The sequence below is a fragment of the Sardina pilchardus genome, chromosome 7 (assembly GCF_963854185.1).
Source record: "Sardina pilchardus chromosome 7, fSarPil1.1, whole genome shotgun sequence".
NCBI classification, from domain to species: Eukaryota; Metazoa; Chordata; class Actinopteri; order Clupeiformes; family Clupeidae; genus Sardina; species Sardina pilchardus.
The window spans coordinates 17,578,246-17,595,227 of NC_085000.1; the positions used below are offsets into that span (position 1 = coordinate 17,578,246).

At 45.1% G+C, this 16,982-nt stretch overlaps 1 protein-coding gene across 2 annotated transcripts in view; it reads right to left on the minus strand.

Annotated features, from left to right (window-relative positions):
- Positions 1 to 658: 658 nt before the first annotated feature.
- The window catches only part of LOC134087472 (fibulin-2-like), a 49,779-nt gene continuing 33,455 nt past the window's right edge, over positions 659 to 16,982 (minus strand). For both annotated transcript variants that reach the window (XM_062540983.1, XM_062540984.1), the window contains exons 8-17: positions 15,689 to 15,790; positions 14,258 to 14,392; positions 12,080 to 12,217; positions 8,393 to 8,536; positions 7,864 to 7,992; positions 6,584 to 6,709; positions 5,903 to 6,019; positions 5,236 to 5,364; positions 4,236 to 4,359; positions 659 to 3,519 (exon numbers count right to left, since the gene is read on the minus strand). In XM_062540983.1, the coding sequence (XP_062396967.1) occupies positions 3,162 to 3,519; positions 4,236 to 4,359; positions 5,236 to 5,364; positions 5,903 to 6,019; positions 6,584 to 6,709; positions 7,864 to 7,992; positions 8,393 to 8,536; positions 12,080 to 12,217; positions 14,258 to 14,392; positions 15,689 to 15,790 (1,502 nt within the window). In that variant the 3' untranslated portion in view covers positions 659 to 3,161. The remainder of the gene's footprint in view (positions 3,520 to 4,235; positions 4,360 to 5,235; positions 5,365 to 5,902; positions 6,020 to 6,583; positions 6,710 to 7,863; positions 7,993 to 8,392; positions 8,537 to 12,079; positions 12,218 to 14,257; positions 14,393 to 15,688; positions 15,791 to 16,982) is intronic.

Genomic DNA, 16,982 nt, shown 5'->3' on the forward strand with positions numbered 1-16,982 from the left:
TGATTATGCAGGGGATAACGCCTATTTAAGTCAAGATGGAGGAATCATCACCTAGGCCACTTGTTCTGAAACACTCAACAGTTAGCGGTATGTTTCTTCAACAGGGTCTGTCTATTTGCTGCAGAGCACAGATTCCCCTGCAGGGGGCAATGTTACTCTTTAGTAGAAAAAAGCCAAGTGCGAAGCTTCCAGAATGAATCTCATCCACTATGCAAATACTGTACACACCAGTGTATCAAGCCATGATTTATTGCCGGTAGATATTACAGGCCTCTAAATGTCACAGTATCAGCAGAGGGGGGTTATCACCAGTCAAATTAGTATTGAAAAGTAAAATAATGTTAATAATGTGGAGGTTAACTTTCCATAGGTGATGATGGTAGATCCAAATGACATTGCTTTACAGACATGTCCTGACATGGGGAGGATCAGCTCTGTGTGTAATACGGCTGAAAGTTGAGCCAGTGCCACTGATATGCTACTTATCAAATGTCATCAGGGTATTAATGCTCTCGATCCCTGTGGATTATGGCTTATAAAAACATAAGAAACTATTTCATAATGCAGCCTGTCTGTATTTATCACGATATGAACAGGGCTTATTGTGTGAAAAAAAAGGTACATTTCCGTCTAAAATGATGGCAAGTTGTGATGAGACTACATTTTAATGTATTTATTTATTTTTTTACCAAAAATCATAAGAATTCATGGAAACAGCTTAAAATTTTATACATCCATATGATAATGTGCCAGAAATCACAAATACATGTGCGAACAGAATAGAATATTTAGCAAAAGAATTCTCTCGAAAGCTTTTTTAAGGACAGAGGTGCATGTGCTGGGGATAAATAGCAGAAGTTTCAACATGCCCATTTTATAAACATATTCATCTTTCATCTTGAACAACACACATCTCAAATTAAGAGCCTTCCCCTTTCCAGTATCATTCCATTTATGAGGTAAGAAGAAAAGTAGGCAGCATAAATATAATGTACACAATCTACTTCTTAAAGGCATATGATCATAATCTCGGCAGACAATAACAGGTAACAGTTGTAGGCTGGTTTAACCTATTAAGATAGAGTTCCCATTGAAAAGGCTCCCTAAAGCCTAAGCATTTTATGAAACACTCTGACGGCACATGCGGCCTTAAAGGGAGAAACACTTGTAAGGCACATCCGGTCTTAACGGGTAAAGTCAAAATACCCCTGGACGGTTTCTTTCCTATAACCTGGCGGAGAACAGTTCAATGAGAGGAGAGTTCTTTATTGAGAGTTCCAGTCCAGGATTACTGCAACATGTAATCTGAGTTGCCAAAATACTTCTAGACAAAAAAGTAATAATGAAACTCTAAAGGGAGGATGTTTAAAATAGTTCCACGTGTACTGTAAATATTGATTATATGGTTTAGGATTTGTTCATTGCCTTCGAAGACAAAGTGAATGGGTCTTATCCTGCCCATAAAGTCCTAAACCAAAGACTCAGGACATTGGTGTGTGTATTTTTTACCGGCCTTTCAGAGTGACATCACTGCGGCAGATCTGCTACCACACAATGACATGTTTGCACCATAATGTCCTTTGGGCCAGCGCTGCCCTGCTGGGCTTTGGTCTGATTAAAGGGGTTCTCAATCCACCTCCTAGGGTCTTCCTGCGCTCAACCTGCTCTCGCTATATCCCTGTGTGCTACAGCTACGGAGAGTGATACCGTGGGGTGATAACGATGCCCTTGATTAACCCAATCAAGTGAGAACCGCGTAATCAGGAGAAAAAGAAAAAGGAAAATCTAGTGCAGGGCTCTTTTGAAATTTCTTACTAAACTTCTCACAAGAAGGGTGATGCTTCGAGCTTACAAGCCTCTTCATCAGAATGATGTTCGTCATCACACCACCAGTGGCCTGAAGTTCAATATAGAGATTCAAGGAAGGTGTCTTTCTTGGTTTCTCTGTTGTTGGTCCTTTTTTTCATTTCCTGATTTTGTTTCACCTTGTGGTGTGTGTCATGATTAGCCCCCCAGAGCATTCAAACCCTCATACTTAGCCCCAAAGAATTTAAACCCTTCGTTTCCTCGGTATATTGTCAGTCTTTACTCTTTGCTCACACACTGGGATGGTAAATGTGCCCTGTGCCCTGTTCTTGTGATCCTGTTTGTGCCCTGTTCTTGTGATCATGTTTCGTTCTAAAGATTCTCTCTTTTGAGCAAGGTATTACAGGTGTCAGCTAGGTGTTACTAGCCTGGAAAACCCAACTCATTCACCAGTGAATAGAGTCTGCTCACTCATAATTGGGATTTACAAGCTAGCATGACAGGCGTAGAACTTTGAAATTCATTGCTCCAGTCTTACCAATAACATTGATCAGATATTCCTAAAATGACCTGCTACTGTACTTCGGCCTAAACTTTACAAACTGACAATAAACAGCACTATCAGTCAGTAAACAATACATGTGGGCCGAGCTTTGCTGTAAATAAATTTCTGCATTTCTCCCAATGCAGCTCTCTAGTACTTTGTTTGTTTTTGTGCGTTTGTCCAATTTTCTGACTGTCTTATTCTATTCTTACTGTTTTTTTTATGTTATTGTTGAGTGTTGTACTTGGGAGCAAAGATGAACCGGAGTCAAATTCATTGTTTGTTTACGCAAACCTGGCCAATAAAGCTGATTCTGATTCTGAACTATCATGTTCCAGACTAGTATCTTCCTGAAAGTAGATCGAGCAGGCGTGGCCAGGCATGTGTGATGGAGAACTTAGAGAACAGGAGGGAGCTCCACTGTTATGTAGAGCTGGGCATGACAGAAAGCTCGCTGAGAGGGAGAAAGGTTAATCACCAAAACTGGGAATGTGGGTAACTGAGAGCCACAGCTCAAAGGCATAGTGGCATGCTAGTGGATTGGTGAGGGCTTGAGTTTGTAGGTGTAGTGGTAGCTGGTTAGAAGCCTTGAGCTTGTTGACGTAGTGGCGTGTGGGTTAGAGGGCTTGAGTTTGTAGGTGTAGAGGCGTGTAGGTTAGAGGGCTTGAGTTTGTAGGTGTAGTGGCATGTGGGTTAGAGGGCTTGAGTTTGTAGGCGTAGTGGCATGTCGGTTAGAGGGCTTGAGTTTGTTGGCGTAGTGATATGTCCGTTAGAGGGCAGGTGCTGCGATGAAGGCGTAGGGATATGTCGGTTAGAGGGCAGGTGCTGTGATGAAGACGTAGATCCTGGCGAGGAACGTGGTGAAGGTGCCCTGACGCCACAGCCTCATCTCCACATCGATAAGGAAGTCCCGCGGGTCGCGCGGCTGTCGGTGCAGGTAGACGGCGCCCGTGTAGGTGTTGAGCTTGCGCGTGCTGAAGTAGTTCTCCTCGTTGCCGCGCGGAATGCTGATGATGATGTTGTCTCCGGAATAGGCCGGCGACGGTCCGATGCGGAAGATCTGAGCTGGAACGATGGTGTTGGTCTGGAAGCTCAGCTGGTAGTAGGTGATCCTCAGAGGAGAGTTCTGGCACTCAACGAAGTTAGGACAGTTCATCCGCTCACACCGTCTGTGACAGTCGAAACACAAAATGATCAATTACAGCAGTGCAAATACAAAGGCTTTCAAGGTCAAGGTTAAATTTATTGCCATATAGTGAAGATACACAATAGGAATGTTTTACAGCCAATTCACGTATGAATATGGTTGACAGCAACAGACATAGAATAGACATAGACATGACAATAGTGACAATAGAAGCTGAAAAAAATGAATGATGCTGTTATAGTGGCAATATTAGGGCTTCCTAATACTATGTAGGTTTTTTTCTTTTACTTTCATTGTATTTATTGTAGGACAAAACAGAATACGGTTCTGTCAACTTACCGCCAAATACTAACTTACTTATTCTTTGTGTATGCTGAATACAATGTATAATGTCCTGAAGCCTTCAAATGCTATTCACAATTTCATATTTGAATCCTGACATACATGTACACTGAGAAAGGAGGAACTGTGGCAACTAAAGCGCAGTAAAGCCTGCAGTAGCTGTGAAGCCCAGCTGTCTTATTTCCCTCTAGGTCTCAAACACAGCAGTAGGACACCGGCAGTGTTGACAATGCCTGCATTATCAGTAATGAAAAGACTTATTTTGTGTGTGTGTGTGTGTGTGTGTGTGTGTGTGTGTGTGTGTGTGCGTGTGTGTGTGTGTGTGTGTGCGTGCGTGCGTGTGCGTGCGTGCGTGCGTGTGTGTGTGCACTGTCACTGTTTCTGTGGCACACGTACGTGTCGGAGACGCGGCGGTAGTTGTCGGGGCAGTGGAAGGACAGGCAGCGGTGATCTCCCTGGATGTTGTAGCAGGTCTCTGACACGGAGCAGTTGTGAGTCCCGATAGCACACTCGTCAATATCTGCAAAACAGAGTCAGCAGAACTGTGAGGGTGAACAGGGCTGTGGGTGGAAAATATGGGCCTGTTATGTGATACTGTATTAAACGCATAGGGGCTACATTCACCCATTCGTTGCTGATCAGACACGTTTTAAATGCGGCTCTGGAAACACCTCAAGATGCTTTTATATCTGCACGTGATTTTTAAACTCAGTTGTAAATTCAATTCACATTGACCCCCCCCCCACAATATTTTCTCACAAATCATGTAAATCACCTATTTCTGATTCCGAACGGTGAATTTCGCCGAAAGGTAAGGAGTTTGCATGCCTGTATGATACAAAAGGTTAGGTAACATTCTAACTGAACCCTCAATTAATGTAATAGATATTGTTTAATCTCCATTGATATAGATATACAATGACCTGATAGTGACTATTATTCATACCGCCTAGGATGTCACATTCATTGCACATGCTGTTAATGTGCATTGACAGTTAGTGAAAACCAAGTTGGTGACTTATTGAATGATACTGAAGTGTAATTTTACTGAAAATAACAAAACCTTGTTGCAGAAATATTTCATCATTTGCTTTATTCATGACCACCAGCCTTCGATCACACAAAACCTCGTCAACCAACTGCTCTTGTGACCTTCTGATCATTTGATGAGGCCTTTCCTCTTGACACAATCAAGAAATGCAGAGAGAACACGCAGTCGGCTATCGCCTTAAGAGGTGAGCTGGGCCTCTGGGCTCGTAGATTTGACACATTGTTAACTAATACATGTCTTACCATGTTTTCTTTAAACCTGCCTCCGTCTGAATTTTTCTTACAACAACCTTTTGACACTGTGTGGCCTAACAGGGGTTTGAGTGTGACGGTGGTGACGTCTCACCTTGACAGGATCGGCCGTTAGCGGACATGGTGTAGCCGTACTCTGGGCAGGCACACTGGTAGCTGCCCTCAACGTTCACACACTTGAACGTGCACATGTGTCCCATGCTCTGGGAACACTCGTCAATGTCTGTGGGGAGGAGAGTATAGCGTTACATCAAACCGCTCGTGAGAAGAAAGTGGATTTGTTTCCGTGAGGCATAATACAATATTACAATCAATAATTACAAAACATAAACAATGATTATGAGGGAGGATACCGGTCCGGAGCAACACAGACGTTTTTGAGACTTCATTTTAAAATGCAAAAAAAAGAATAACGTTTCGATGTTGATTACATCTTCGTCGTGACTCTGACGAAGACGTAATCAACATCGAAAAGTTTGTCTTTTTTTTGCTGTGCACCATTGCATAAGAAAATTAAGTCTCAAAAAACGTCTGTGCTGCTCCGGTAGCCTTCCTCAGTTGATCAGCTTGTCCCCTGCCGTGGATGCACCAGTTGTTTGCAGAAGCGCACAGGATCTACTCCTTCCTTGAATAAACAATGACTATGTCAGGAAATGAGTAACGCCACAGGCGAGATGCTTTCGCTCGTCTCTAACGACGACATCCTTCTCCGGTCCACCCGTGGCCCCACATCACTGTGCTTGGGTGACACGCTGGCTCACCATCGCAGCTGTGGCCGTCCTCCTGGAGGTGGTAGCCCTGGCGACAGTAGCACTGGTACGATCCGTAGATGTTGGCGCACTCCTGACTGCAGGGGTTGTTCAGGCACTCGTTCACATCTGGAGCAGGGGAACACATGGAAGACTTTCAGGAAGGACTTTCAGGAAGGTTTTTCTTAACCACTGTGCCGTGGAAATGAATCTTAAGCCGTGCCAAAGAATGTATTTAATACAGATGTCATTGAGTGTCTATTGGTTTTAGGCAGTCAATGTCTATTGAAACACGGTAGTCCTCTGATGCCAGTGGGTGGTTTAAAAGAGTAGTGGAGGAAGACTTTGTAGGTCTAATAATGAGAGGCTATTATGATTCATTTGGTAATATTTGCGATGGCTGTGTGCCATGGGATCAATGTCTGTGAATGGTGCAACACAATCATTTTAAATTTGCAATAACAGTGACACAGTGCTGACAGACTTGTGTTTGTTGTGCAAATGGATTAAGAAAGAAAATTGGGCATTACATAAAACACACACAGTACCACACTGACACATACAGTACATCAATCTCTCTCTCTCTCTCCATCTCTCTTTCTCTCTCCCTCTCATACATACACACGCACACACACACATTCACTCTCTCACACACACACACTTCTACAACTCTGCCTCATCTGAAGCGCATACCTTCGCAGTTCTTGCCGTCGCTGGCGAGGCGGAAGCCGGCGGTGCAGGAGCACTGGTAGGAGCCGGGGGTGTTCTCGCACGTCTGCGCACACAGCCTGCCCGGATAGCGCCAGCACTCGTTCACATCTGGGGGGGCATGGGGGTACAGACACTAGTAACTCTAGTAAGCCTTCATGCTCGGACAAGGGAGACGTGTCTCTTTTATCCAATGTGACTTCTAAGGGACATGTAACTGCCTGGGTAGCGCCAGCACTCGTTCACATCTGGGGTGGGGGGGGTGGGGGGTACAGACACTAGTAACTCTTGCAAGCCTTCATGATTGGACAAGGGAGACGTGTCTCTTTTACCCAATGTGACTTCTTTTTTTAAGTATATTTTTTGGCCTTTTTGCCTTTATTAGTATAGGACAGTGAAGAGGTAGACAGGAAACAAGTGGGAGAGAGAGATGGGGCGGGATTGGGATATGACCGCAGGCCGGATTCGAACCTTCGTCCCCAAAGGCACTCGGACCGGTAAAATGGTACGGGCGCAGTAGCTTGCTGCACCACAGCGCCCCCTTATCCAATGTGACTTCTAAGGGACATGTAACTGCCTGGGTAGCGCCAGCGCTCATTCACATCTGGGGGTGCATGGCATATACATCATGAGAAAGACCAACTTCAGCTTTAGTGCCTGAAAGTGTTTTGCCAACAGTCACATACAGTATCTGGGAGGGGTGTGGTGGGGTGGACCGGGTGTAGACATGGCATATGAGAAACATTATGAGAAAGACCAACTTCAACTTTAGTGTCTGGCAGCGTTTTTTGCCAACAGTCACACATCTGCATAGCACACAAGCATTGGAGAGGGTACAGAGGGCAGGCACTCAACTAACTAAGGCCTTCATCCTTGGACATGGGAGACGTGTCCCTTTTATGCAATGTGACTTCCAAGGGATATGCTACTGCTAGTATTGAGACTATAAAGTACACTACAATGTTACTCAGAGGGGTTCAGTCATCTAAAAATCCTCTTCTTATCTGTTGTCAGAATTGGGTTTGATCTCAAGACACTTCTGATCACGATTATGATGATGGTGCACTGCATACTGTTCCCTGTTGAGTGGAGATGGGGTTAAAACACCAAAAAAAACCCACTAAATTCCCCTGTCCTGTAAGCTCGTCTGGGTGAAAAGGTGCAGTGAGACTAATGACGCGTCGCACGTCAAATGTAAATATAAACACTTCAGCTCATCATCCTGCCCCCTCTTGCCGTACAGTACAGTACAGTACAGTACATACCCACACACGTCTTGCGGAACATGTCGTACTGGTACCCAGGCTGGCATTCGCAGCGGTAGGTGCCAGGCAGATTTTGGCACGTCTGCCCGTCTCCGCAGCGATGGACTCCGGTTTGGCATTCGTCCACATCTGGACAAGGAATTGCCACAGCGGGGAGATTCATGATGGGGGAAGAAAAAAAAAAACACAGCGTCTGCTTAATAAAGAAGCTTGATGATGATGACAAAGATAATGTACAGTCGGGTACCTGTTCTGTTCTATACCCATTTTATTTACCTTCTGAGGACGATGAAAGTAATTACTTGCTGAAGTGTTTTTGTTTCCGTAATTAAGCCAATCTATAAATAGCAAATCGTTTCTAAAGCAGTCAGAAAAGAAGTTGAGAGACCTGCTAGAGAGGTATAGGCCCTGACTATGCTGGCCTCTCCCAGCAAGCCACCTGTGTTTACTACGTCTTTACCTGACAGCTTAACAAAAGCTCTGCGAAGGCCCTTAACCTTTTGACCTTCTGAGGAGGTCAGAATCTCACCTATGCACCTGTTTCCGTCAGGGCTAGCGTGGTAACCACGGCTACAGATGATGACCTTGCGCTGGCAGGTGTACGAGCCCACGGTGTTGATGCAGTTGAACCCAGGAGTGCAGGGCTGGGCAACAGTGTTGCATTCATCCACATCTGCACACACACACACACACAAACAACACCGACACATGAGGAGCGGGGTGTGTGTGTGTGTGTGTGTGTGAGAGAGAGAGAGAGAGAGAGAGAGAGAGAAGCTCCTTTGAATTGAGAGAGAGCGTGTGTGTGGAGGTGTTCATGTGTACTGTATACTGCAATGTGTGTTTGCTTGTTTTAGTGTTTATGTTTTTTGTGTCGAACAGCAGAGAGAGAGAGGGAGAGAAAGAAAGAGAGACAGAGAGAGAGCGCTAGAGAGAGAGAGGGAGAGAAAGAGAGAGACAGAGAGAGAGGGAGAGAAAGAGAGAGAGACAGAGAGAGAGAGAGCGCTAGAGGGAGAGAGAGAGATAGAGAGGGAAAAGAGGAGAAGAAGGCACAAGCACATGGGCACCATCTTAGACACTCTGTCTTATCACCACGGCCAGATCCAGTGTCACATCCCCTGTGCTCTGCTTGCCCTAATTGTGTGCCTAATCTGTTTGGTTGGCTTCGCCTCTCCCCTCCAACACCTCTCTTTCCCTCTCTCCTTCCCTTTCTCTCCTTCCCTCTCTCCCTCCTTCCCTCTCTCTCCCTCTCTCTCACTGCGGGCTGCCTCGACATGCCCCAGTTCCCTTCCCGGGGGGATAATTCCGAGACGTCAGAATGCAGGAAGAGAAAGTGGCTCTTTCATCTCCGCCACGGCAGCCAGAGCCTCAGCCTCAGCCGCCGCCTGGCCCCGCGCGCCTTCAGCTTTCATCTCTCCCGCTCTCTCCCTCCCTCTCTCTCTTGCTCTCTCTCTCTCTCTCTCACACACACTCTCTCTCTTTCTGCCTGTGTGGTATTTAACTCATTAAGCTCTGCTAGAAAGAGGGAGGGAGAGGAAGAGAGAGAGAGAGGGGAAGAGAGAGAGGGAGAGAGAGAGAGAAAGAGAGAGAGCGCAAAAGAGAGAGAGAGAGAGAGAGAGAAGGGCCCAGGGTAGTGCATGCAGACCTGATCTGACGCCCTGAGCCAGAGGCTGAGAGGATCAGAGAGGAGCAGACAGGCACACGAAGCCACGGATATGACACCGCAACGCCCAAACACACTCACACACAGGCAGGAAGGGACACACACACACACACACACACACACACACACACACACACAAACATACACACAAACACACACACACACACACACACACACACACACACACACACACACACAAACACACAGTAGGCAGGAAGAGTTTGGAGCACAAAACACACGCAAACATACACAGACACACTCTGCCATAGTCAGGATCAGTGTAGCAACACAAACACATGACACACACTGTCAGAGGCAGGAGCAGGAAGGCAAGGGAACACAGACACAAACACATGCAGAAAACAGAGATGCAGGCAAACAGTCAAAGAGTCAAACAGCGTATGGGCATTTCCCAGAATTCGGGTCAATTTATGTCCCCTGGGTGTAATTATATGAAAAACAAACTAAATCGAATAAATTTGAGCACCACTAATTAGTATAAACAAAACCAAGCATAGACTTTTTTTATGGTTGCTCATACTAATGATTTTAACACATTTTATTGATGTTTTATGGTACAAAAACTATGTTTTGGTGTTGTCCCACACTAGAGTTTTTAGATGTCACGTCATATCTCAAACATTATTTATCACAAATTGATAAAAAAAAGTATGCATATGAATTAAATGTTACCTGAACTAATAGACTACATCCACAGATTAAGCATATATATGCATTTTATACTCTATTTTGCTCTATTTATACCTGTCCCATGGTTTTGCCGTCATTACCATCACACTCTACATAGAGGCACTTTCCTACTGTTTTTTCATCAAAAATGTATTTGGTAGCCATGGTAACATAATATCATAGTGGAGCACATGGATTTCAAGCTGCAAGACAGATGCCCTAATGTCCAGAAAAGTGACTAAATCCACTCTTTATTCTTCGTGTTGGGCATGTACACTTATTATGCGTCATTACCATACGTGTTGTATTTCTGTATTTTAAATATTTTTTTAATTATTTTTTGTCACTTTAATAGTTAAATTGTGTACATTACACATAGAAAGCTAGCTACACTTGCTTAGTCATCATCTCTGCTTTGGAAAGCTAGTTTTTTGACAAAAATGTCATTACCAGCACAGTCATTACCAGCACATTTCCATCAGTGATTTGTCATCACCGCCACAAAATGTCATTACCAGAACTGCAGTGTCATTACCATCACAATACATATTTTTGGCAATAAATGATGTATAAATTACAAAAATATCAAACTATTATGTATTTTTGACAATGTTGGACAGTCTAGATGATCACTGTATTAGTTTACTATCAGTGATTTGTCATTATCACATCAAACTGTCATTACCAGAGCTGCAGTGTCATCACCATCACATACATATTTTTGCCAATAAATTAGGTATAAATTACAAAACTATCCAACAATTATATATTTTGACAATGTTTGACAGTCTAAATGATCACTGTATTAAAAAAGTTTTGATTTATGGCATTTCCTTAAAATAAGCTTATATTCAAAACTAGGGTAGATTGATGAATCAGAAATGTAGATACTAAAATGACTATAATTCATCTTGCAAGTAAAAAACAACAATACCATTGAGCTAAAGATGAAATAGATTTCATTAGAAACCAGAAAATGTTTTAAAAGCATTGATTTATCATTTAAGCTTCATTTTTTATATCTTTTTGATGATGTGATGGTAATGACACATTTACTTGACATAGTTAAGAAAATGGCAAAAAATAATAAATTCCCTTATTGTATGGTCTCAACCAAGCTCATAACGTCACTCCTGACTAAAGGACCATTAATTTGATGTATACCAATTAGTCAAATTTGGAATTGTGATTTTCAAAATTTCAGCAACCCAATTTGACCCCTAATAGAGTAAACACAGTCACTGCAGGGGGAACGCTTCTGTCCGTCAGTCAGGAACACAGATGGGAAAAGAGTTAAGCACAGGAACACAGTTAGAGTTGGAGAGAAACTCAGCCACAGTCACACAGAAGCCGTCAAGAGCCTGGAGGACAAGCTCAAAGCCACCACAATACATCAAGAGTCACCTATAGAACCAGTCACAATCACAGCCAAGGTTTCTCTCTTTCTGTAGCTCGTTCTTGGTCTCTCTCTCTCCCTCTCCCTCTCTCTCTTTCACACACACACACACACACACACACAGTGTCAGAGAGAGCTAGTCTGAAAAGTCAGACAGTTAAATAAGAGTGGGCAGAGATAGGAACACAACCATGGTGAAGCCAAGAAGACAACCTTGGCACAGACACACACGCCAACACACACAGACATGCACAGACACACAGACACACAGACACAAACACACAAACACACACACACACACACACACACACACACACACACACACACACACACACACACACACACACACACACACACACACACAGACACACACCGTCACACACTGTCACACACACGCACACACACACACACACACACACACACACACACACACACAGCAAAACGGGCCACAGTCAGACTTCAGCTCTCACCAACGCAGTGCCCAATGGCGTCCTGGGTGAATCCGCTGGAGCACCTGGCCATGGTCTGGCAGGTGAAGGAGCCCGGCGTGTTTCGGCACTCGTAGCCCATCCGGCAGTTATGGGTCCTCTGCGCGCACTCGTCGATATCTGAGGCCAAACAACGCAGAGCAGGTAACGTGTTAGCAAGCCGCTTGGGAAGGACCAAAATAACACTGCCATTTTCTATTCTCACGCAACATAACAGCGCTGGATTGCTACTGTTTGATGGCTGATACTCGGTGTGTTGTGCAGGACCACCACTTGGTGGCACTGTGGTTCAAGCCGTGGAAATATATCACAAGAGCACCATCAAAGATACTGCAATGTGCCCTTCTACATTCATTCTCTCTCTATACGTGTTGTCCACCTAAGCAGTGTGGGTTTCCTAAGACTGATAAATCACTTATATGGTTCCCCGCTACCTTAGAGGAGCTAGAAGCAAAATAGCAATTTCTGCTTCGTTTGATAGAGATTTTATCTCTGCACCGTAAAGTCACACATAACACTGTTATCAAAATCATCGTATTAAGAGAATATAGCAGCCTAACATCCATACCTACTGAAAACATACACACGCAAACACACATGCACACACACACACACACACACACACACACACACACACACACACACACACACACACACACACACCTATACACACAAACACACACACACACACAAACACACACACACGCACACACACACACGCACACACACACACGCACACACACACACACACACACACACACACACACACACACACACACACACACACACACACACACACACACACAGTTATCTAAAAGGGGATTTTCCTGGACCTGTCAGTCAACAGGAGCACATCTGTTGTTACGTGGCCTCTGTAAACGCTAACCGGAGTTCAGATGCACCAGCGGCGGCGTAAGCAGCAGCAATAGGAGCAGCAGCAGCAGCAGCAGTAGGAGGCAGCAGCAGCAGCAGCCCCAGTCATGGAGGAGGCCCTGGGGGAGTGCTGCGCTTAAGCTACAGAAAGCCATTAAGTGTCTTAGCGCTGCTGACAACACTCTGGCACTGCTGCTGATGAGCCGCGCCAAAGCACGACAGCTCACGGGCAGGAAACACACCACTGACACTGCAGCCGGCCCTGCATGCCCGTACACACACAAGCATGCACGCAGAACACGTGGCATGACGTGGCGTGCACGCATATGCTTATGCTAATACACACACACACACACACACACTTACACATATCGATATACATATGCATGTGCATATACATACTGTATACACACACACACACACACACACACACACACACACACACACACACACACACACACACACACACACACACACACACACACACACACACACACACACACACACACACACACACACACACACACACACACACACACACACACACACACACACACAGAGAGCTCTCCCTCCCCAAGCCGTTCCTGTGGGAGACGTGGAGTCCAAGCGGGTGTGTCCCACATGACCACACCTCATCTGGTCATATTGGTGCCACTTATAGGCCATGAGCTCACCCAGCAGTGGCCTTTACACCGCCTGCGTTTGGGCTGGACCGGACTGGACAAGAACTGGACCGCCTTCTCCTGTCCTAGCCGAGCCCACACCAGGGCTGCTTCCTGGCGGAGGTAAACATGTGTGTGTGTTTTCTTTACAATGCCTCGGCAGCAACCAAACACAATGAATGTGTTTGTGAACTGAGCTGAGCTGAGCTGAGCTCGGCAGGCTTGGCCAAAGCGTGGGCCTCATGGAAATGATGAGAAATGGATCTGTGTCCCACCTACACCGTCAACTCTCCTACACGCCTGTGGAGCTCACAATGAATCTTCCATGTACCAGAACTGGCCTCAAAACTCTTCTGGGAGGCTTTTAACTTCATTTCCTTAGTGTTTATTTACCTAGAATCTCGAATTTTGCATGATGGAATCCATGAATAGATGTCAGAAACCAGAACATTTTCCACATTATTATCATTATTATCATTATTATTATTATCATCATTTGTATCATTATTATTATTATTATTATTATCATCAAAATGATCATTAATCCTGTTGTTGTTGTTGTTGTTGTTGTTGTCTTCTGGAGTGAATGACAGATGTAAGTCTGATGTTTGCCATAGGGCTGTACCTTCACAGACGTTGTTGTTCTCCTGGTAGCCTGCAGGGCAGACGATGAGTCTCTCACAGAAGTACTGGCCAGCCGTGTTGACACACCTCTCATTCAGCTGGCAGTTATGGGACATAAGCAAGCACTCGTTTACATCTACAACAGGGAGAGAGGGAGAGAGAAAAAAGAAAAGAGAGAGAGGGAGATGCAGGGAGGGAAACACAGAAGACATACAGTGAGGGAGAGGTGGAAGAGAGAGTGAGAGACAAAGAGAGTAGAAGTGAAAGTGAGAGAGAGGACAGCAACATTAGTGAAAAAGTAGCGTCCCCAGTGCGGCCTCTCTCTAAATCAGTGGGACTGAGAGGCAGACCCTGGCCAGATTAGCCCGCCACCAGCCCCGCACACACACACACACACACACACACACACACACTGCGCTCCACTGAGGAATTGAGAGCGTTTCCGCACTGTAAGCCCCCAAACAATACACAATCTGTCAGCAAAACGGCCCAATTCAGAATGTCACAACAACACCCCCATTTCAGAAGGATTTCGCTTCCCCGTTTTTGCGGGAACTCCAGCCGGGCCAACTCCAGCCGACTCAGTCCGAGCGGGACGGCCTTCAAATTAGGGCGGATGATAAGAGGAGACTCTCTGTGGCGTTTGTTTTTTTAATAACGGCTATTATATAGGAGGGGGGGGGGGGGGGGAGCGAAATAAACGAGGAGAGGACGCGGCCTCTAATCAGCCCGCTGATAGATGGAGGGATTAGTGGAGGGGCTTTGCAGGTATTCAGGTGGGCGAGGCCAACGCCGAGAGTCTGGACGGCATTTTCAAACATCAGAGAGAGAGAGAGAGAGAGAGAGAGAGAGAGAGAGAGAGTAGAGCCAAAGCATTCACATTCCTCAGCAGGCTCAACTGCTTGACTGCCTGAGCGTGGTCTATGGGGGAAAACACTGGGGTGTTGTGTCTTTTGGAACCCAACAAGTGTCTGTTTATGCATGTCTGGTGTTTGTGTGAGCATGTGTAGCGTCTGTGTGTGTGTGTGTGTGTGTGTGTGTGTGTGTAGGTATCGGTGATGTGTTAATGTGTGCTTGATGGATTGTGTGACTTTGACCAGCTGTTTTTGACCTTGTGTGACTTGTGTAATGTACGTGGGCAAGTGTGTGTGTGAGTGTGTGTGTGTGTGTTTATGCGTCTGTATGTGTGTGTTCGTGCTTGTCTGTTTACGTGTCTGAGTGTGTGTGTGTTTACGAATATGACAGCTTGTGGGGTGATTTATGACTGACCGTGACCATGCGTCTCTTCATCCTCTGATTAGTGCTGGTGCTTTATCAGGTTAAAATAACTCTTTTGATTGCCCGTAAGTTGACATTTTCTCCCTAATGTCATTACGGGCTCCTCCACACAGCTGGTAGCAAAGTGGTGCTGTTCTACGGTAGCATACCGTACCTTCACATGAGAGGCCGTCCGCTGCCAGAGAGAATCCTGGAAAACAGGAACACTGTGGACGCCCTTCCACCGGGGTGCATCTCTGCGCGCACGGCCCATTTCCTGAACGGCAACAAGAGTTGTCATGGCAATTAGTTTGAACAAAAGAACAAGAAATAACGCCTGTGTTTGGTCCTTGGCGTGTGCGATAAAAAGTTGGGGTGATTTACAGAAATTGTTTTCTCGTTTCCTCTTTCCTCTAAACAACCTTGGCCTTGGCGAACTGTACTTCCAACATGTTCCCAACTCTGACACAACCCACTTGGGGTTCCACCCTCGCGCACGGTACAAACACTCCAAACTAGCACAAATAGCACATGACCTTTACTCAGAAACAATCCATCGTAGAAAGCATTATTCATATCCTCAAAGATTTATGAAAGAGGAATTGTGAGTCATGTTTTCCGTTCAATAAGTACAGTGCAACACTTTTCATGGCCACCCAAAAGCGAATGGATAGGTGTTCTTGAATTCATGAATAATTTAGAGTTGGTTACCATATTTTTACATCTTATAAATGGATAAAACCAGATGTCACTGTCCAATAACTACATGATATCAGGGATGTCATTGTAATGCAAGGCGTCCGAAAAAATAAGGCAGTCAAGTCACAGAAGATGAGTATTATTTAAGCAATATAGCACGAGTGGGAGTGGGTTGTTGCTGGATATTCCCACGGGTGTTGTTCGGCCGTAGCCTCGAGGCCGGAGGCCGAGTGGCGCAGGCAACAACACCCGTGGGAATATCCAGCAACAACCCACGATCACGAGTGCTATATTGCTTTTATACAACAATTCTAGCACTTGTTTTTTGCGCTAATTTCCCATTATAATGTAAACGTTTAAATCGCTAAAACTGTCTTGTTTGTAGAACTACTTCTCTCCGCCACGTTTCTAGTTCTAAATGGTTGCTATGGCCAAAGGCCAGTCGTTAGTTCTAAAAGCACGTTGCTATGGCCAAAAGCCAGTCGTTAGTTCTATCTCTCCCGTTGTCAAGCAATGTAGCCTAATAAACGTTAGCTCGCATTGCGTCTGGTTAGGACATGCTTTTAGCTTTGAAACATCACTATTTTACTTAGCCTACATGCCATCCAACTAGCTAATATCCACCTCCGTCATATTCTACGTTCTGAGTGTCTGTATTTCAGCTTGGATGCAACGTGACAGTTCGTTTTACACTTCACAACTTGACATTGTATCGCGGAGTGATTTATTATTAGCTGTGAAAAGTCCGAGTGGATTATCGTGGGATATTT